This window comes from Pleurodeles waltl, chromosome 8 (assembly GCF_031143425.1).
Source record: "Pleurodeles waltl isolate 20211129_DDA chromosome 8, aPleWal1.hap1.20221129, whole genome shotgun sequence".
In the NCBI taxonomy this organism is placed as follows: domain Eukaryota; kingdom Metazoa; phylum Chordata; class Amphibia; order Caudata; family Salamandridae; genus Pleurodeles; species Pleurodeles waltl.
Window position 1 is genome coordinate 1,192,920,365 of NC_090447.1, and position 23,313 is coordinate 1,192,943,677.

The 23,313-nt window shown below is 44.6% G+C and overlaps 1 protein-coding gene across 1 annotated transcript in view; it reads left to right on the plus strand.

Moving 5' to 3' along the window:
* The window catches only part of VPS36 (vacuolar protein sorting 36 homolog), a 141,859-nt gene that overhangs the window by 107,979 nt on the left and 10,567 nt on the right, over window positions 1-23,313 (plus strand). The window contains exon 11 of the mRNA XM_069205463.1: window positions 10,319-10,383. Coding sequence (XP_069061564.1) covers window positions 10,319-10,383 — 65 coding nt within the window. The remainder of the gene's footprint in view (window positions 1-10,318; window positions 10,384-23,313) is intronic.

Below are 23,313 nucleotides of genomic sequence, written 5' to 3' on the forward strand. Positions count from 1 at the left end.
ATATATTGGGGCACTAGGCAGGGCTGCCCGCTCTCCCCACTGTTGTTCACTATGGCTATAGAGCCCCTGGCTGCCAAATTGCGCACGTATGCTCGTCAATGGGGCATACCGGAAAGCCACATGCATCACATTGTCTCTCTGTATACAGATGACGCCTTGATTTATTTACGAGACCACGTTGTCTCTTTGCCGGGGGTAATGGTCATACTGGACTCCTTCGCTGAAATATCAGGGCTGCGAGTTAACTGGTCGAAGTCCTGCATACTTCCTTTATCGCCTGTTCCTGTGGACCTACAGCCTGACCTACCGGGCTATTACCTACCATGGTGCCATACCACCATTAAGTATTTGGGAATACATGTGTATCACTCCATTAATGGCCTGAGGGAGGGCCACATCGATAGGGCTCTTCGCTCTGTATGGGGATCGCTCCCCTTCTGGGGCTCTCTCCCATTATCGCCCATGGGCAGAGTGGCCACAGCTAAAATGCTAATTCTTCCTAGACTATTATACTATTTTGCAGTACTGCCAGTTGCTCTCCCTCGCTCATTTTTTAAATCCCTTCAGAGTGTGCTAACTGACCTACTATGGGGTAAGGATAGACGCCGTGTGGCACTGACCACGACGCAACGCCCACAGGACAGTGGTGGCCTAGGGATGCCCAATTACAAATTATATTATCTTGCCGCCCAGTTTCCTTGGCTGCTAAGCTGGATAGGGAAACACTGCACTGCAGAGCAAACGGTAATAGTAGATACACTGGCTCCGACATCATCATATACCTGGTTGTCGGACAGAGCATGTCTCACTCACCACTGTAACATCATACTAGAAACTGCTAAAACATGTTGGCTAAAATATGTACACTGCAAACAGCCTAATATACCATACTCACCACTGATACTACTCTTACACGTGCCTCAAGCCCACGTCATGCTTGCAAACCATAATATGACTCCTTGGCAGGAAGCGGATCTGGCGATGGTAGTTGATTCCTACTCTGAAGCTACATTGTTAATGTTCAACAAACTAATGGACAATGCGGGGATACACACAGGCATTTTCCTGACCTACTGTACAATACGACATTTGCTACAAACCACTTGGAACTCGGGAGATGACGAACCTCTGACATCGCAGATACTCACACAGATGCTATCCACAAATGACCCCAAAAAAGTGATATCAAGGCTTTACAATACATTGAAGCTGCTCGCTCTCGATGCGATGCAGTACTCACCACCCCCTTGTCGCAAAAGGCGTGGATAACAGTGCTTTCCACTGTTAAATGCGTCTTGCGCAATTCCAGGCTTCGACACGCCCAATTTAATTACCTGAATCACTTCTATCTGTCCTTGTCCTGCATTAGGCGCATGTTCCCCCACGTCTGACCCCATGTGCCCCCGTTGTGTAACACCAGAGGCTACCTTCTATCATATGCTGTGGAACTGCCCACCACTAACGGCAGCATGGCAACATATTACTGAGACAATGGTGGAAATAACCATCCACGCCTTAATAATAAACCCAGAGTCCTGCTTATTAGGTCTGTGCCAGCGTGCTAAAGGTGAAAAACAGCTCCATAGATTCATTGATTTGGCCTTCATAACTTTTAAACGCTTAATTGTCACACATTGGAAAGCTCCTCACGCTCAAAGTCATATTAAGTGGCTACAGGGCCTGCTCCAGTGGTCCCACGCAAAGGCCCAAACCCTGTGCCTCCTGCAGTCCAAGGGGCTGGCGGGTGATGGCTGCGATGCATAGGACACTTTTATTGTAAACATTGAAGCCAAAAATGACACACGCACCCCTTGATAACTCAAGGGCCCCATACCACCTCCTGGTGAAGTTATTTTGCTTTTATGATTGGGGGAGTAGGCCCCCTCGCCTGGTAGCCTCATGCTCACTGGTTGGGAGGTCCGCCATGGCCAAGTACCCACACATGCAAGATGTTGACTGACACCCTCATTTGATATTGATTCATATGCAGTGTTTCTCCCTGCCCCCCCCCCTGCTCCATCACACAGTGCCCTCGTGACTACTGAAGCGAGGTTGAAATATATCCCAACCTACTGCTGGGCATTAGATCCTGTACCCCAGTGACTGCTTTCCACCTTTGTAAACCCTACTGGAGTAATATCTCTCATTAAGTGACAAAGTTAATTGTTGTGTTTTTCATTATGTATATTCTTTATCACTCTTTCTTTTCTTTCTTTCCATTGCTCTATATTGCGGCATTACAGTACTTGGTTGTATTAAACCCAATAAAGAGGTGTATAAAAAAGAAAGCCAACCCCATGATTTCAACACCTGGAGTACAAATCCCCTTATAGTAATACTCAATTAGCTGGTCCACATCTCCCTCACCGAAGCTAGTGTCTGTTTCAGACCCATCCAGCCAATAGCCACCCTTCTTTTCACCAAGAGAAGAGCCAGTTGCATGAACTTATACAGGATTTTACTGCTCATAGGCTGTGGTAAAACACCTAGCAAAAATACACGTGGTGTTATCGCAAATAGGAGCCCAGAGGCAGCTTCAGTCCCTGGCACTATTTCCTCCCAGTACGCCTTAACCTCCCTACAAGCCCAGGCCATGTGTTAAAAGGAGGCTCTGTCCTTTCCGCATCCGGGGCATTTTGCCTCCCTGATAGGATAGATCTTGCTAAGAACGTAGGGTATAATTAATGATTGGTGAAGGTAATTAAAATGTATAATTTTAGAACTGTTGTCGTAAGAAACTCTGTGGACCAGTGCACATGTCTTATCCCAGTCTACATCAGAAAAGGAGTCATTCAGTTCCAAAGCCTATGCTCACCGGGACCGTACCCGTGGGCAGGCGTATTCATCACTGAGGGCTCTATACATGAGTGTTATGAGATGCTGTCCCTCCTCCGATCTTAGAAGCCCACTTAAAACCTGTGCTAGCCCCAGTACAGCCGGAAATGTACACCATACCTCTCGTGCAGTATTTTCCAGCTTTGCGTATTGTAAAAACTGCCCAGCTCCCACCTGAAATGTATCTTGGGCCCTCTGAAAGGCAATGAAAACCTCTCCAGGGTAAAGGTCACTGGCCATCCAGCAGCCCCCACTCCTCCAGCGCTCCTCAGACATGTCTGCTTCCATGGCTTAAAGTGGGACAAGGTCCCACAGTCTAAGCTCTTGATCAAATGCCGCCCTTTGGACAACTTTAGTAATCACCTCATCCCAGACAGCTGCCATCTGCTGTACCAGATAGGGAGCCAGGAATGCCCCACCCTCATATCAGGTGTTAAGGCAGCGTCTCACCGCCAATTGTGCCGTGTAGCAAGCGCTTCTCCCAGTTGTCAGTCAGTGAGCTACTGTTCTGCATATTGCAGCTGGGCCACATAGTAGTAGTGCTGCATTTCTGGTAGGCCCGGCCCCTTGTCAACTATGTCCATTTTCAACACCGGTAGAGCTACTGTTCTACTTCGACTGACCCATGCTAAGGAGATTAGCAGGCGGTCTACTCTCCTGAAGACCCCTGGAAGAATCGGACACAAGGAGTTGTGTACAGGCAGTGAGTAAGAAAAAAACATCTTGGCTATAGCCATCCTTTCCATGACAGACAGGGGAAGTGCGTTCTAGAACTGAATGACCCTACAGAGACCCCCCAGCACAAGTTCTATTTAATAGCCATTTTGTCATGATTCCGTATCGGCAATCATGGCCCCGAGGTATCGGAAACTCTGTCTCCCAATGGAATCCGAGCTCCGGAAGGTGATCTTGCGGGCAGTTGCTAAGCCACCCAGATGAAACAATAGTCTTATTCCTATTGACCTAGAGTCCGGAGACCTCCCAAAATGCCACCATATGGCTCATTAAAGCTAGTACTGTCTGTCTGGGGGAGCAGACATTTATAAATGCATTGTCCAAATTGAGCGAGATAGTGTTGCTAACTGAGATTTCCCCAGTCCCTAATCTCCTGACGTAACAACACAGCCAGTGGCTCCAGTGCTAGAGCGAAGAGCAACAAAGACAGTGGGGCAACCTGATGGGTGCCCCTTCCCACCATATAATCATCCAACTACCTGACACCGCACCTCCAACTTAAACCCAGGCTACGGACTCCATGTATAGCAGTCACACCGAGTCTCTGAAGGAGGAACCAATCCCCATTACCCCCAGCGCTGTCATTACGTATCATCATTTCACAGTGTCCAAGGCTTTCTCCAAATCAATATCCACCAGTGCCATATCCTGCTCCTCATCAGCAACCTCAGGTAAAATATGAATCAGTTTCCGTATGTTCATTGCTGTGCTACGACTTGGGATGAGGCTGCATTGATCGGCTAGTGATATGGGATCTAGTGCATGCTGAAGTCTGATGACAACAGTTTATAGAGGACCTTGACATCTGATTTAATCATTGTAAGGGGTGGGTGTGAGAATGGGGCCCGCTGTGTCCCCCACCAGATTGGGGAGTAAGCATATGACACCTTCATACATGTTTAGGGAGAGAATGTTCTTATGTTATGCTTCCTGAAAGACCTTTAAAAGCTGGTTTGACAAATGGGCAGTGTAAGTTTGGTAAAACTCTGCCGGGAAGCCATCCCATCCTGGCGTCTTATATTTATTACGTTTCCTTATGGTCCCTTCTTAACTCCTGCAGTGAGATGTCCCTATCCAACTCCTGCATGCCCTCCGGAGCAAGCCTGGAGAATGCCAACCGTTAGAGAAACATCCCCACTGCACCCCTATCAACAGTCTTCCCTGTTCTTTAAACCAACTGAGGGTAAGAATAAAAAGTCATCAGTATGTCCCGTGGCCCAGTAATAGTTCTACCCCACCTGCCCCCCTACCAGGTGCTTGCAGAGGCACCACAGGGGGTGCCTCCTGTTCTCACCTCACAATCCATGCCAGGAGTTGCCAGACTTTGGTCCCCTTCTCTGTGTAGGTGTTGTCTGTACTGTATAAGTGTATACTTGTCCAATGTATTCAAGAGGTTGTGTAACCTGCGCGTTGCCTCTACAACCCCTGTCTAACCTCAAGGGCATCTGCTTCCCCCCCTTCGATGTTCTGTTAACTGTCTCTCTTGTCTGCAGAGGCAAATGCCAGTTCCTCCCATGCACTACTTCCTCCCGCTACTGAACACGCAGTAAAGTTGGGCGTGATAAAAAACCTTCCCAAAGGCACAGCCTTCTTCAAAGCGTGGTGTGTGAACCCCATCACCAATACACCAATCTTCAGTCTAAGCAACTATAGGTATTGTGTGTCAAAGAATGCCAGGGATATTTGTGCTTCTGCGGGTGATGTACTCTCCAACTATCCAGAAAACCCATATTGTGCATGACCTCAGTGAGTAACCTAGGGCCAAATGTAGTTAGCTTGCAAATTGCGACTTGCAATTTGCGAGTCCGTGCGACTCACAAATTGCAAGTCGCAATTTGCTATGCAGAAAGGTGTCTCAGACACCTTCTGCAACTCGCAATGGGGTCGCAAAGACCCACCTCATTAATATTAATGAGGTGGGTCGCAGTTTGCGACCCCATTGCGAGTATGGGCACTCACGGGGATGGTGGCCTGCTGGAGTCAGCAGACCACCATGTCCGTGACTGCTTTTTAATAAAGCAGTTTTTTTTTTTACCATCTGCAGCCCGTTTTCCTTAAAGGAAAACGAGCTGCACTTGGAAAAAAAAAAACGAAACCTTTAGTTTCGTTTTTTTCAGGGCAGGCAGTGGTCCATTGGACCACTGCCTGCTCTGAAAAAAATATTTATTTCCAATCACAAAGGGGAAGGGGTCCCATGGGGACCCCTTCCCGTTTGCGACTGGGCTACCATCCACTTCAAGTGGATGGTAACTGCAATTTGTCGCAAATGAAATTGAATAGCATTGCGAGTCGCAAATAGGAATGGAACACCCCTTCCTATTTGCGAGTCGGAAATGCATTTTGCAAGTCGGATCCGACTCGCAAAATGCATTTCTGCATAGCAGAGAGGATTTTGCGCCTCGCAAACGGCATTTTTCGCCATTTGCGACTCCCAAACCCTTTGCTACATCTGGCCCCTAGTCATTTGCGATTTCGTAATGATCTATATCACCATCTACAATACATTGAAAATCTCCTGCCCAAAGCATAGGGGAGCCAATGCTATCCTGGAGCAGGTCTTGCATTTTTATCAAAAATGTCTATCATCCATGTTAGGTGTGTAGGTATTCAGAATAGTGATTGTGTAGGTATTCAGAATAGTGATAGCTTTCCCATCTAGTGTACCTTCTATTAGTATGTATCGGCCCTCCACGCCTGCTTCAATGTAAGTGTGGTGAAAGGTCACTCCCGGGTCCACCCTTATAATGACCCCTCTAGCATAGTAAGAGCATTTGGCTTTAATAGAGCTGTCTTCTTTATTTCTTTGCCAGTTTTTATACTTCACTGGCCTTAAGATGTGTTTCTTGCAAAAATGCTATGTAGTCCTTAGTGCGCTTCAGAAAGGAGTGGACCCAGAATCTTTGTGCATAGATCCCTCAACCCCCAAACATTCTGGGAGATCACATTACTGTAGCCCCTCATGAGGGGTCATGTGAACTATACCATGCACCCCCTTCCCTGATGCACAATTGACTCAGTGATATCAGTCTCCTTCCCCGTGCCGTGGTGCAAAAAAGTTAACAAGGACAGTGAGCAGAATCCCAATTCCAATGAACCCCATATAAAGCAATGATAAACCAAACAAAAAACAAACCGTTCCCCCTGCAAACAATCTAACAAAAAGCAATCATGTTCGCCCATCATTGTAAAGCTGTCAGGACCTACAGCATAAACCCAAAACATAAAGAACAAGGCCTACCATTAATAAAGTGGGAGGAAAGCCCCTTCCCCATGCACAAATACATATGCAATTTCACCATCTTACCTGTTCCCCAGCCATCCAAAAATGTCACCTGACACCGTGTTCCACTCCCCCTCCAAAAATGTAGAAAATCCATATTTCAGTGGGCAAACTAGGCCACCAGACTGGTTCAGTTTCCCACCACACACAGCCTGGATCACATTGCCAGACAGAGCATAAGTGCGGTCCAGGAGGCAAACAAAGGTATAGGCAGCCACTAAACAGTCCCTCTTTGTCCCGGTGAACCCCCCCCCCCCCCCAAAACCCCCTTGCCACCTCCATCAAAGCATGATTCAGCACCTTGGTGCCTTCAGCCTGGACCACTATTTAGGAGGTTGTTGGTCCCTTACTGGAACAGAGATCCGGCTATCTCTTTTTCTCTAGCCCCTCAGCCATGGCGAGTACCCTGCACCTCACTCAGCTGAATCCTCCAAGACCCAGTCTTGTCCCGCAGCACCTTATCCCACATCTCCAACCATCTCCAAATGTCTTCCGGGCAATCAAAGAAGTGTGATTTTCCCTCCAAGATCACTCAGTCTGGGCTGGATACAGAGGCATATATTTCAGCCCTTTAGCTTTTAATTTTTTCCTTACTATCATGAACAGTTTTCTTTCACCCTGAACTCGCTGTGTGTAATCCCAGGTAAATGGAGATTTTGTGGTTATCTTATTGGGCAGTATCTGTTTCATGGGCAGCCAGAAAAATACTGTGTCTGTCTTTATAGTTAAGAACATGGGCTATGATTGCCTAAAGAGGCGCCCCGGGTGGTGGTAGGGCAGTCAGCACCCTGTATGCCCTTTCCAAAACAAAATGAGCAGAAAGGTCTGTTGGCTTCAGGATATCATGCACACATTTTTCAATGTGATGTTATGTTGATCTCCATTCAGCCCGTTCAGGAAAGCCCAGAAACATAACATTATTCTGCCCTGATCTCCCCTCTGTGTTTTCTTCCCAGGCCTCCAGTATCTCAGTCTTGGAAAGGACACCAGCCATTTGCTTTTTCAGAGTAGCCACTTCACTTTCAGTTTGAGACCCCCTGTAGTCTCCTCGGCCACATGTACTTTCTCAGCAACATTGCATAGGTCTTCACGTAGTAGATTGATCTAAATTGACATGGTTTCTATCTTCCCCTCAAGCACAACTCTAGAGCTGTGAATCGCCATCAACAATTTTGCTCTGGAAGGCTCGCCCGCTGGCAATTCTGGACTTAGGATCATGCCGAGAGCCCCCTGGCGTGTCTGTTTGTGAGTGCTTGCCTGGGGCGTGGTACAGTGTTCTATTGCATTGCCCTTGCAGGAACCCTACCCCTCCCCATAGAAAACAATACCATCAACGAAGGAGGACTCCAATGTGAGGAGGAGGGGGGGGGACAGGGTTGCAGCAGCTCACTGTATACCTTTGATTATCCATCACGTGCATCCTCCCCCGACAGGGGCCAGCAGCAGTCACCACCAAAGATCCGCACCTCATCAAGGGTAAGACTGCATCTTCCACTGGTCCCACAAACCCCCATTGTCTGTTCCAGCGGAACAACAATGCATCCTTCAGGGAAGCTGCAACACCAGGGCCATCCAGCACTCCAGCAGCCCTGGGGTCAACAAGGTAATCTAGCTCACAAGGTGCCTCTGATGCAACCGCATTCACGAGTGGTATCCAAGCCCTGCCTACTCACAGATATGTCCTTCAGGCCCTGCTGGTCCAGTCCGCAGAGCTGTCCTTACTACCCCGGTGTGTTGCTCCAGCTACCGTGGCTTCTCTGTATCAATCGGGGGTCCCTATGGTGAGTCTGCTGTCCCGGGTGACCCACAGCGGCCTGCACAGTCCAATTACACTCAAGAGAAATGGGGGGTGTCATCCTCACAGAGTCACGGCAGTGGCTATATCCAGGTCACAGTCCTCATGCCCCTTTCTGCAGCTCCGACGCTGGCCCCACACACTCGGGAGCCACATTCACATCCCCAGCATCGCTGCTGTCACTCGGGGCAGCCGCACCTCACCACGAGGGCTGTGGCACCAGCTGAGCAATCCCAAGGTTTGGCCAGGAAACAGGGACAGTTGCACAGACCTTACTGCTCCCCTAGCCCAGGCAGGCCTTGTGTAACTGCCGGCTGCCCCACAGCCAGTCCTCAGCCTTACACTGTACTGGGGGGGGGAGGTAGTGGGGGGGTGTTGAAGGAATTCCCAGTCAGTCACGGCCAGGGAGCAGCATTAAACAGGCAGGATGGCACAGCAGATTCACTGGGCCCGAGAGGAGCTCCTCAAGGACATGTTCTGTTGGCCATCTTGTGGGGCCATACTGTCTGACATTTAAAAGGTCACTGAACTTCAGGCTATTTGTATGTGCACGACTGCTCAAAATGAGCGATATTGCATATCATGTGATTCTTTGTTTGAAATTTGTTGTGCTTTCCTATGTTGACATATCTCCTGTTAACATGACAGTGCTGTGCTTTGTGGCACCTTCTCTTTGTTCAGTGGTGCATGCTGAGAGGTGACAAACTGACCCCCTCAGTTGATTACCTCGTGGCTTCATCAGTCTAAATACCCTTGTATCCCCTTCTAGGATTAGTGGACAAGTACGCAGAAGTAGTTTTTCTCTTTCTACACAAGATTGGGTGTTCACAGACCAGGACTACTTCTAGGACAGGTTGATTATGTTGGATTCTGGTGGAACGCGATACCTGTCAGCTGTGCAGCAAGGGACCATCTTAGTGGAGAGAGACTCCACTGATCTAATGTGCTTGTTGAGTCCACCGCTGTCCAGAGTTATCAATTTTCCCACCAAGACAGCATTGCTTTTTCTGGTCTATCCTGCCACTGACCATGTACAAATCCTACCCCAGTTGGTCTCAAAGAGAAAGAAAGGGTAATTAGATAACTAACCATATTTAGTGTGTTATTTACCCTGTGTCAGTGACAAGCCATTAGTTTCCTTTTGCAGCCAGTCATCTGTGGTGCTTCTCACTGTGAATATTTTACAAACTGTGAAATTTGTGCAGGGGGACTCTGCTGCTCTACAAGGGTCCTCTCCTTCGGAGGCAGAATCCTTGCTGCCCGAGGCAAGAGGAGACTTTTGTATAATATTTGCAGCTCCTTCATGAGCTCCCTCCAAGACTATTAGCATTCTTTGGTACTGCATTGTGCTGTGCTGGTGATAGACCTTAATTGGTGATTACTCACTGCAGATGTCTGATTGCATCATCTAGGATAACAGATGGTATCTAGCAAAGCCGACCAGTCCTTTGTTGATGAAATGATTATCATTGAGTTGTTTTTTTAATAATGCTTACTTAGTTTAGTTTGTTGTGTAGTATGTAAAAAGTCCATATAAATGACCCATGTACACGCATCTGCCCCTCGTTTGTGTTCCGTTTCATAAATATTACATTTTGTGCTGCATATCACTTGCTGGAATGTGTACCAGTCCCTTTATCTTTTGTTGTTTTGATCTCTACATTTCTTTGCAGTTGCTCTCTCCAGAGGATTTGGTGAATGCTTGCAGGATGCTGGACTCTCTGAAGTTGCCCATAAGGTAAGAGACATGAAGTCATCAGCTAAGAGGGAGGTCAGTTGTCTGCAGGGGAAGTAGTATTCAAAGAAGGGAGGAGTTCTAACGCCCCTTTTCTTCCTAGAGACAAACTAGACGCAAATACCAGGAAAAATAATTACTGTCTTAGAGCATTGCACGCAGGCTTTTGTCTCCTCACGGAAACTTTGATCAGCACTTTTCCAAGAATGAGAGTTTGGAAACCATTTATTTAAAGATTATTTTGCTGAGTCCCTGTTTTTACCCCTATATGAAACAATGACATTTACATACCACATTTTTCATTAAATCACATATGTTTCAGTTGGGTATGTCCCATTTGTGCATTTTTGTTTGTTTAATTGTTTATAGTGCACACGTCATAAATGTGGATGTTTCGAAGCATGCTGCACTTCTATGAAATCTTGTGGTCCCAGCTGATGTAAGAAGAGGATCTTTTACATAAACTGGGTGTTGTATCTGTGCCATGAGGTGTTGGCGAAGTTGAGCATCTGTGATATGCGCAGTGCACCGCTAGCATCTGGTGGCTACTGCTGGCATTATTAAAGAGGAGAGTTTCCTGCTGTAAGGTAGGACCACAGCCGTAAGTGGGACTTCACTTCCCTGGCATCTGGTAGGTACCACTAACATAACGATACACAACCCTGTCCTATGCTGAGCATCCTACACCTGGGATCTGGTGGATATCCTATCCTTGGAATTTGGTGGTATCTCTGAACACACAGGATGTCTGGCACAAGAGCTCTCTGGCACAAGGCATGGAATATCTGGCACGATAGTGGACATTACAGGTATTGGTTAGTAATCTCTTCTTTCATGTCTTGTGGACGCTTCTTTTAGAAGGTAGGGATCGCGGCCTTGAGGTAATGATCCATGGCATTCCATTGATAGCATCTGGTAGCCATCATCAAGGGAAAGGGCAGAACACTTCTTGCCATAGCAGCAATAGATTTCTCAGATGCATAATGGTAGGTTCAGTGCATTAATACAATCACTTTAATTTACTCAGAACTTGAAGAGTGTTCGTCATGTGTGGATGCAGCCAGTGCTTTTATCTCTGGATATGTGTTTCTGGATTTTAGTTCGTTATTGATAGAGAGTACTACGTTTGTTTGAGCAGTGATGGTTTGCATCATCCCTGATCTCTAGAGACACCCTTGACATATTGGAGCTATCTGAGTATGCTTGATGTTCATTGGCCTTTCTAGTTATTTTACACACCCTTGGCTTACAGAAATGTGCCACCCCTTACAGAAAGTGAACATCCCTGACATAGTGTGGGCATTGTTGGCATCAGCAGCCACTTCAGTCATCTTGTAGCCTTTCCTGTCACCTTGAGAATATCCCTGTAATATAATTGGCACCTATCTCATCTAATACTGACACATCTGTTTACAAGACAGCAGCTGTCCTTGTATGTCAGTAGTAATTGTGAATATTTGATGAAAATGACAAGCTGATGTTTTAGGACATAAGCAGTGTATTTTCAGAAAATTATTAGCTTTTCTGTACGGATATGGCGGTGCATTTAGCCAGAAAAAAATGAAAAGCAGACAGTTTAAGGGCAACAGGAGTGTATTTACAGAAAATGGCAAGTTGATGTTGGACAGTAATGGCTTTATTTTCCAAAACACTGAAATACTGTTGTTTGGAGGAAAAATGTAAATTAGTGAGCTAAAGTTTTAAGGCAAAAGGCTTCAAGTTCCAAATTATATTCATAGCTAATGTTTCAGTGATATTTCATGCTGCATTGGAGTTGGGTACGTCTTTTGGCAGTTATTGCTATGGCTTTTATTATGTGACTCTTGAAGAGGTCATATGCATTTATCACTACCGATACTGTCTAGGGCCTAAGGCTGGTATTAACAAAGACATAAGTTAGCTGTCAGAACCTTTACGGTCAATATAAGGTGCGCTTTACAAGATTCCTCCTTATCACCACGATTGCTCAGTAGATACATATTCCCTCTGGCACAACTTCTGCAACAATTCAACGTATTTTTTTTCAAATGGTTGTAGGTGGTACTCATATCCTCTTCCACCTTGAAAGTGCTATGGTAATCGCTTGACCATCACTAAATGCAAAGAATAACCACATAATGTTCCATCCTATTTGAGTGGCCTCCTTCCGGAGTAGCTGTTTCAACTGTTTTTCAGAAAGTAAAACCCCCGAAATCTTCAACAAGGGCCTCTGCTTTGTCCACTCAAATCGATGCCCTGGATAATGAAATCACTTTCCATCTGTCTTTGCTTTGGAAAACCTTCCTACTTCTTCTGGTGCAACGCCTTCACTTCCACAATATCATCTCCTCTGGTCTCCCAAACCACTTATTGACAAACTGCCAAGAGGGCCAGTGCCTTTGGCAAGACTTTGGCTTACACTCTGGAAACAACCAGATCTGGTTTCTGGTGGAATCATCAACTAAATTCAATGTGTCTTGCCCCATGCACAAACCTATTTGGGTAAATGCACTGGCTGTGTAAAAAAAACTTGGCTTCGCATTTCACTAACCTCATACCCCACTGACTCACCACTACAAGGCTAAATTAACAACACAGCTTTAAATGGCTAAGGCATGGAGACAGATCCCAAGGAGTGTAAGACCCTAGGCTGTGGAACTATATTAGAGCACTCATGAAAACAGAACTATTCAAGTTGGCTGGTAGTTAGTGTTTTAAAATGATTGAAAATGAATGCAATAACGTGCAGCATTTACATGTAGGCGAAAAAAAGCTTTATGCTCAGTGAAATGTAAAAGGCTGACACATTTACACATTGTAAACTTGAATAGCTGAAGTAACCTTTTCTGTAAAACTGACATAGGCTAAGAATGTGAAATGCTTAATTTCTGAAACACTGGGATGCTTGTGAAAGTGATGACAATGTAAAGGAAGGTAGTCTTAACCTTCCCACCGGCATATCTTTCATAGAATACAATGATTGTATTAAAATGTTTTAGTTTAAGTCTGCAAAATGTTTCTAATCATGCAAAGACCTAGTAAAGCCAATGACTTGATAGCTTGTGTTTTAGGGAAATGATGTAGAAGCTTAAACATGAAACTACAGTTTCTTAGGAGAAGGTAATGAGAACACTCGTGGATTTATACAAAGTTTTTGATAAAACTGATTCACTTAAACATTGCTGTCTGTGGATTATTGTTCTATGGTGAGAGCACAACAAAATGTCCCTGTTTCCATGAAGACATTGAAAACCGATTGGCTGACTGGAGAAAGAAGGGGGAACATGTTGCAAAAGTTTAAATTGCTATGTTTATATTAGTGTGTGTTCCCAGAGTAGGTTGCCACACTGACTAATTGCTCTTCATTGCACTTACCGTTCCCAAATCTATGCTGCTCTGAGACTCTACTGAGTTTCTTGAACCTCTCTTTATGGGAAGTTCTGCTTTGATTGATAATTCATATTTGACTCTGAAGCTTTATGCTTTAACCTCTCTATTTGAAGGTTTAATGGGTTCTGATGGACACCTTTTCTCATTCTCACCAAAATCATCCTTAATGTTAGAAAATTGATTTTTTCCTTTATGGAATGCGCTTAATGCATTTAATCTGATGTATTGATTGCTTATTTTGATTCATTAATCAATGATCGATCTTGATGACATTACATGCTGATTTCAATAAAGATGTGCTGTTAAAAATGAGAAAGCTTTTGCCCTAGCACCAACCCTAAATATTGACTGAAGACAATATTTGAAATCATGATGATTTTTAATTGATGTAGAGCTCCTGGTTATTCTCATTTCACGTCAAAGGTCCATTGGCTTAAAACGCAGGGATTTCTCCCAGAATGAGTTGATAAGCTTAGTCTTGTAAACCGATATTTAACTGAGACTCAAGCTTCAGCACAATCAATTAGGACTATTTGATTGTGGTCCTCTCGCACATCCTTTGAATTATCCCCTGCTATTGAGTCCTCATCAACTGTTCCTAGTGCTCCTAAGGAACTGTAAGTGTGATTAAAGAACAAAAACATTCAATAAAGAACCAAGGCTTCATCCCTGCTATCTGAGTCTGTATGAGAAGGATAGCTCTGCTGTCCACAGCTTTCATCTATGTGCCGTTTCATTTTCTCATCCTGCTTCTTCCAAGATGATTCTCAGCCATTTTAAATAACAGCAGGACTATTTAGAATGGGCAAGACAGGAGAATAGAGCTATAACAGAAGTGAGGGAGTTATATTTTTATGTCAAATTGATGGCAAGCATATTATAACCACTTGTAAGTCATATGAAGTTTAAGGCAATATTTTGGAGAAAATTGACTAACAAAGGTACTGTATATCACTTTTTTTTGTTTGAATGTTTCTTATGGGGTGTGGAAGGCCAGACTTGCTTGGCACACCAAGAAAGTAATGCAATGTTCCATAATTGCCCCTTCAGTACTGTGTTTCAAAGCCTGTGGCTTATTATGAAATCAGTTTGTATATTGTGCAGTGAAATGCATCATTTGGTCCAATTTGTTTGGATTTTATTGAGGGAACACACATGCCCATCTAGTTCCTTTGGAGGCTGGGGATGATGAGCTTGCTCTTCTTCGGAGGCGATGGGGCATGTGTCAAGGTCTTTTGGTCTTGCCACTATTTACAGTTTGCAATACTTCTGATAATTACAGCTGGACATTCCCTACACACTGATCTACATAATATGACTTATGCTCCTTTTTCAGTATTGTGTTTATTTTTTCAAGTTTTTTCCCCATGAGGGTGGTGAAGCTCTTTGCGGGCAATACAAGGAATGTGCGTGTTTAGATTGTTATTTCTCTTATTTACATATTTATTTGTTTAAGAATTTTATAATGGGTTGTGTGTAGCCATTCAGTTATTGTAGAGCGGGGGGGGATGGGGGGGAGAGCAAGGCTCAGCCTGAAGAATAGCGATATACACGTGAATTTGGCCAATCAAGTAGAATACATTCTCCTAGCTGATGTTCTGTTGTCTGAGCCAGAGGGGTTATTTAGAAAGTGAGATTGAATAATTACGTTTTCAAAAGTTTCCTGAGAATATGGCACGCCGTGATGATGATGCCGCCACCTTAACATCCAGAGAAATTAGAAGGTAGAGGAGTTAATTCCTGAGCTATTTCTCCGTAGGACTTTATCCATTTTAGAGGAGGAGATTTTCGTGCTTCTGTGCAGATATACAGCAGGAGACACTATGTGCTAGTCCAGCTCCCTACATGAGACCCAGAATCAGACGGAAGGAGTGTCCCAACTCGTAATCAGGCCCTGCGTGCTGCCTCATTTTGGGCTGAGTGTCACATCATATTTTTATGTGCTTTTACCCTTCGTAACATCTGATTTCTGGGTGCGAAACTCTGTAGAGAACCATTCTACAATTGTAAAAGGGCATATTTCAGTTTGTGCACCTTAAGTAGAATCAGGGTCCACTGTCATTATTATTCACTATCGCCATCCAAGGCCGAGGAATATTTTTATCCATTTTTGAGTGTTAAGTAGACTCTTATATAGTGGCCAGTCACAAGTAAATAAACTGCAATGCCCCACCCCTTTTCCATTTCTATCATTTGTATTAAAGTGGTGAGAATGCGATGATATATTGTTTAATACAAAACCACATATTTTCCTCGTTTTAAATATGCAAAAAAGGGTTTAAAACTAAAGCTTTTAAATGTTGTAATTCGTCCTTGTGATGTAGTGCTGAACGTATGTGTATTTATGTATGAGATGGCGCTTCTGTCTGAACTAGTGAAGTCCTCTTTGTAAAGTCAAAAAGTGACTGTGGGAAAGCGCTTCAGTCTGGGTTAGTGAAGGCCTCTCTTTCTAACGTCAGCGCGGCCTGTAATCAGGAAGAGTGGGAAGTGGTTCTCTTCCTGAGAGACTAGATTGGCAGATATCTCTAATTGAGCAGGTCCTGGGAGGAGGCCTGTGAATGAGGGTTGTCTAGCCAGTCTGCCATTTACAGTGAGGAGTTAACACTTATTAGAGCTTCAAAGGGCCTGGCCCTTCCCTTCTCTTTGCTTCACAAACGTTTGTAGAATGCTATTCTAACGGGTTGTATTCCTGTTTATCGTGAAGTATCCAACCTGCTAGCTTGGAGAAGCAAACATTTTTCCAACTGTTAATGCATTAGGTAATGTCCTGTTTGTTTCATTTTACTTTTTTATTTCTTGCCTTAAAGCAAAGGCTTTACGATTTTAAGAGTTGCAGCAAATGTCTGAAGGTAATATCAGTGATTTATATCTTTGACCGTGAGATGTGATGATCGGGTTTTGAGCTTACTAACCGATTGAGAAGTATTTCTATGAAATATTTGTAACGTTAATACTCTGAAGAAATAAAATTAGTAACTCTAGTAACTCTAATACGTTTACAAATGTGGAACTGAGCGCCACCCAGTGCCGAATGAGCTGGGAGTGGGTTATTTGTCTGCATTTCCTGGGCCAGTTCTCCCACATGAGCCCTTTGACTACAAAAACCTTAAGAACAAGTGGTGGAGGACGTGGAATGAATTTTTTTTAGACACTGGCATTTCTCTGTGGTATGGAGATGCTTTCTATCTTCACCACTAGGTGGCGCTTGATCTGGTGATGGAGTCACTTGGGAAACACCTCTCAAATCAGGCCTTGAGCGGACCTCCAGGTGAGCATTACACGAGGGGTGTCAGCAGAGTTTTCTACACCATCTTAAAGTTATTTTTGTACAGTATAACTCATTTTAAGCTGCAGCAGACCTACACCATCTCCACCCTTCTCCGTCTACAATGTGAAACCAGGTCAGCAATCCTAGAGGTGTCCGACAGCTCTCTATGCTGCATAGTGTCACTGATGATGAGCTCATGGAGGTAAATTCGTGATGCTCCTTTATAGCAGGAAAAGCACAGGGGAGCAGAGGCTGCAGTGTTGGGTTGCTGGTCTGGGGCACTTGGCATTGTTGATGACCTAGTGGTTCCACAGTGTCATCTGTGGTTCCATGGACACCATTGCTTATGTCATTGGCACTAGACTGGGTGAAATCTGGTCCAGAGACTGTTATCCCTAGACAGAAAGCTCATGGGTCTCACTGTTCTGGTACCCCTCTGGATTTGGTGATGGGGGTGCCCATTCCAAAGATACAGCACATTCATACTGTGCAGATTGATGAGACTGTCCACACTGTACATGAGATTCAAGATCTAGGTACCCTTGGTACTTACCGGCAAATATGTTAAATATAGTTGTGCCCTCCACACTGTCAGAGATGTACTGTTCACATGTTGTACTTATGGAGTAGGCTCGTTCTACTTACAATACAAAGGCACTATATACCCAAAAAGTTCATGCCCATAATAAGGTCACAGACATTTTGCACAAGGGACCTGAGGGTGAAGCAAGTAGCAGCAGATGTTACCGACTCCTGCAAATAAATCATTCAATCAGTTTCCAGTGTTGTCTGGATTTTAAGAAGAATGGCCACCACATCATGAATGAAAAGGAAATCCTTGCTCAGGATCTCTGTTTTGTTGTTCTTGCTGAATGTTTATACAAAGGCCCGGATTATAAATTGAAAGGAAAGTGCCAAGTTATGTTCCCGCACCTGATATATAGTGAACTCCCCAGGTGCAGTATTTACGTGGTGTATTAAATACCATGTTAACTGGATTCTGCATTTATCTGAATGTACTGCACTTTTTCCCGTCTGTAAATTTCAGCAGGTTACACGTTTGTGATGTACACGTTTGTGATGAAGGCATTCCCCCCTTTAGAATGAGTCTGGCATTTAAGGAAGATGATTCCTTTTCTCAGTTAAGGCATGATTTTTCAGGAACTTTGTTTGAGACTGCCCGGTCTGCTGTTGTGAATTCCAATGGTACCTCAGCAGAGGCTGAAGTCAATGAAGAATCAACTACAAGAGCGACTTGTCTCTGACCAGTCCAACAGATGCCTTTCAGACTGCTGAGGATGATCCAACAGCTTAACTTCCTCGGGGGCAAGTCAAGCAGATTCTGGTGTTAAAGGGCATTCAGTATAACTGCCATGCACAGTCACCAGAGGCAGTTTTGTAAGAAAGCATTGATACTCCAGTAGTGGATAAGTGTAATCATGGAGGAATCCATGTTCAGGCTGAAAGCGAAGATAAAAGGGGTGCTCTTAGCTGACTTCACCAAAAATTGGCTTTTCATGTTTATGTAGTCATTAATGTTTGGGATGGAAGTAGGGAAGATCTCTTTGCAAGTTACTGGAAAGGCTTGTGTGTATTATTCTGCTCTTGAGATTTTATGTGAAGTGCTTTGTGCGATACAATGCCTGGGCACTGGAATTATGCACTGTTATATACCCATCCACCTTTTGTAATTATTGAAAGGTACTTAAATTGAATCAGGTAGTTTCAGGCAACAATAATTTCTTGCTACCCTGGATTGACTCAGGATGACATTTTTGGTTTCTCAGCAAGATGGGTGTGGTTAGGGTGTTAGTCTTCCAATAGGTTTAGCGTCTTCCCAGCCTGATACCCGCTGAATAACTAGGCCACATACAGAGCTTGAAATCACCCGTCTTTATTCCTCTGCGTGTAACTCCAACACTCTAATCCAAGCCTTCATTACTTCTATTCTAGCCATTACATCACACTGATACAGAGTCCTCTATTATAGTGAGTACATCACACTCATTCAGAGGCATCGGGGAGCCAGAAAGGTTCAATTTTAAATCTTGCAAGACGCTACAATAGGGTATTACGTTGCACCTGGACATTAAGAGTTTGAAAGTGAACGTTTGACTACTGAGACTGAATTTACTCAGACATGGCCTCTCTGATGAAGTGCTTTATGTTATTGTAGATGCCAGACAATATAGCACCTGTCCGTAGAAAAAGTGGAAGTGGGTGTAGTTCTGTATGCTCTTCAGTCGTAAACATCATGATCCATTTACAGCTTCATTATAAGTTAAAGAATTTGCAGGGGACAACTGCCTAACTGGCAGCTCTTTAATTGTTTCGAGGAAGCTTCATGCTCCTTCTCAGTTTAAGATATTCATTCCTTTTGGTTTTCAGAAAGAACTGATGAACAGGTTTCCCCATGTGCCTTGAACCCCTGTTTATTAGTTGTTGCCTCAGTTAATGACTATGGGCCTTATTGCGACTTCGTGGACGAAAAAGGCCATCTGCCGAAGTCCTGAGGTTAAGTTTTCGCCAGTGCAGCCGCCTTCCAGCGGGCCCCATTAGGAGTTTCAGCCCACAACATTGACGCTGACTCATAATTGAGCTGGCGGCAGTGCTGCGGTGCGTTGGGTGCACCAGCACCCGTTGAGCTTTTCACTGTCTGCACCTACACCCCGTCTTCACCAGCCTTTACATGGCAGTGCTTCCATGGAGAGGGGAGTTATAATCTCCAAGGCAGCAACAGCACTTCCAGTGGAGGAAAATTGGCGGTGCTGGCGGTCCGACTGTTGCGCAGCTTCCAGCGGCCACATTGGCTCAGTCCGTCCTCCACTGCGGCCCTGGTGGTCTTAAGGCCATCAGGATCATAATGAGGCCCTATGTCTTTTGAACAAACCACAAGTGTGGGCAAGTTTCAGTCCTTGTCACCAGATGGTCCTTATAGAGTCTTCCTCAAGAACAGAATAACTTTGAGGACCAAGGCATTCTTTCTTCAAAAGATGGTAACAAAATGTACTTAAATCAATCTATTCACTTGTCAGCATTCTTTCTGTCACCACATATATCTAAAGTGGTGGTTTGGGATACAGGCTCCTGAATGTACAAAGGGCTCTTAGTCATAACATTTCCAGGTCTTATGAATGCATACTCTGGGTACAGCGATTTTTCACCTAAGTACTTAAACTGTATGGCCGTTACAAAGCAGACAGTTTCAAGATAGATCATACTGTGCATTGGTGAGTGCTTGCAAATCGGTTACAAGACTTACAGCCTGAAGGAATAATTGCACAGTCGACAAGGGACAGAGTGACCAGTATTATATTTTAAGAGAGTTATCACAGAGACTTGCAAGGCCAGCTACCTGATTTCCTTTATAGACTGCAGCAAAACGTTCTTAACTTAATTCAGATGTCAAGGCTGAAGCCTTCTTTGTAAGATCCATGGTTCAGCACATATTTTGTATCTTAACTTCTGTTTGCTTATCGGAGGCAAACAGAAGTTCATACCTACTTTGTATTGCTCTGTAATCTTCCAAAGCTGAAGAATCACCACAGGGGATAGGAGCCAACGAAACAAAATTGTGCATACTTTCTGTAATGTTGGTTTTGATGCTATATTTTATTTCCTCTGTAAATTGTGCATTACCTGCCAACCTCCCCTGCCAGTCCTGGGTTCTTTATGATGCCTGTTGGCAACAAAAGTGAAAAGGAGTGAGTGGTGGTGCCATTTATGTATACTGTGATGGCACCTGACACATAAGTGGCCCCACCAGCCTTCATGACAGCTTGTAAAGGTAAGATCAAGAATCTGCAGGAGGAACATGTTGTCCAACAAAAGTCTCATTACTGATCCTATTATTTTCCCATTGCTTTTCTTAAGAGAAAGATGGACTAGCAAATGTAACGTATATAAACCTTGTACATTTTATTTCTTGGAGTTTGCCTTCAGGGTCAGACATTCACTGCTCCCTGGCCATTGTGGGGAAAGATGCATCCAGTTTCCATGAATAACAACCACAATTCGCAACAATCCCAGCTAAGTTGAGGTCCCCACTTATGGATGCAACAGTTAACCAATTTTAGCGAAACCTCTCTCGCATCAGCCAGCCTATTTCTAATCTGTTCACCCCTTTTGTGACATTATTAACTTCTCTTGAATTGTGTTGATGTAAGTAGCGTGTTTTACCTAGGTCTCTAAACCACTGTGCCCAACAAACAAGTCAGTCCCTGCTTCTACACTTGTTTTCTAGCCTTCATTCCTTACTAGCAACCTGTCTACTTCTGGCTGGTTGCAGGAAAGACCGACTAGAAAAAATGCTAGATGAAAAGCTATTTTGGAGTAAGGATGGAGGCTGGCAATCCTCTGTGTTGGGTGGACACAGAAAGGCCTTTATTAAAAAAAACTCAGTAAATATATTGAAGTGTCGTGTTATTGGTATGTTAAGGAAAAGGGATTAGGTCAGAGTGCACAATGAGCATGTCCTGAGTACAGTTTAAAGTAAAAGATAGTATTTAAATTTAATAATTCAGATATGTGCATAGGCATACACTTACTCATGCACAAAGCCCCTCCCTCCACAGACACTTACCATATCCTACTGTGTAAGATGGAGAAGGAACAAAGTAATAGCAACATTCAAAATGTAACAGAGAATAACTACAAAAGGCTCGAGGAAAGTTAGAGCTGAGAGTCACAGAAAATTAATATCTGTAACTGTTGTATTTGCCTTAATATTTGTAAGAATGTTAGGAGAAGCTGTGTAGTGTTGGTAGGTGATAAGTCTGTCACAGATCATGGAGTTCTTAATAGGGGGTGGAAGTTCGTCTGAATTTATTTTGTGCATAAATGGCACTGGTCATCACCTCTTGGGTCCTGTAAAGACATCCTGCATGCAGCAATGCTGTCGTCCTTCTGGTGGAGAGTTTAAACAGCAATGCAGATATGTCTGCCTTTTCAGCACCAGAAGTCTATCAGTTTATTGGGTCTTGTTGACTTGTAAAAATATGTTTGATGGCATGTATGGCTGTAGATACACATGCTCTGCATGCTCCTGCCATCGAGTGTTGGGTTCGGAGTATTGCAAGTTGTTTTTCTTCGAGGAAACATTTTTGAGTCATGGGATCGAGTGACGACTCCTTCTCAGTGATAGTGCGCATGGGCATTGACTCCTTTGTTAGATTGTTTTCTCTCCGCCGTCGGGTTCATATGTGTGTCTCTTTGCTTTGTCTTTCCCTTGCCCCGGTTTTGAAACCCTTCTTTCCATCTTTTGCTCCATCAACGGTATTGTTTTCAATCGCGTTTTCTTACATTCTTGTGCTCATTGCGCTCCGTTGGTCAGAGAACCCACCGCACACCAGCCGGGGCCTACCTCAGTACATGGCACCGACCACTATGTTGCGCTTATGGGATGAATGCTGTGTCGATTCTGTCCTCGGTGCCATACAAAATTCCTGCACACCGATCAATATCTGTGTAACCTGTGCCTCTCCCCCAACCATCAAGAAGCCACCTGGGACATCTGCAGATCCTTCAGATCGAAAAAGATCCTCCAGGACCGAAGAGCTTGTTGACTAGAGATGGTCCACAAGACTTCAGAAGACACTCTGGATACCTTCGGGGAGGAGCACGCCTTCTCTATCCAGGACTGTGACTCAGATGTTCAGTTGGGTATCGAAAGCCACAGGTGACATTGGTGCAACCCATGAGTACCGTGGCCCCCATGCCCCCTCTAAGCCTTCCAGAAAGCCCCTTACAAAGGTCATCAGCCTGCCACTGACGCCAGGCCATGGTCGGTTCTGTAAAACAGACTTGGATGGCCCGTCCTGACCGAAAACCTTGGTGTCGAAAACAGGGATTCAGCATCTTTGGAGCCAAAAGACTCTAGTCAATGTTCGGCCACACCATCTCCCGTTGAACCCATTTTGGAGACCATGAGTTCTCGTCAGCACTGCCTCCACATCCAGGAGGATACAGGGTGCATTATTGCGTGCCCTACTATCACCTTCAAGAGGAAGCTATCCTTTCAGGAGACTCTGGACACTTCACTGTCTCTAAAGAAGACTAAGGACAAGGCTTTCACTACTATTAACAAGCCTTTTCTTCTTCCTCCTCTAACACATTCACCACCTCCACCCCCTGCTTCTGCTCCCCTCCTCATTCACCTGCCTCTCCTACTGCAGGAGATTTAACACCACAGGTTTCCCTTTTATTCACTGGGAGGGATTTGGGTGACACACAACAGGACCCAGATCTATGGGACACATATGACCCTGATCCCATGATTTCCACAGATCTGGATTTAT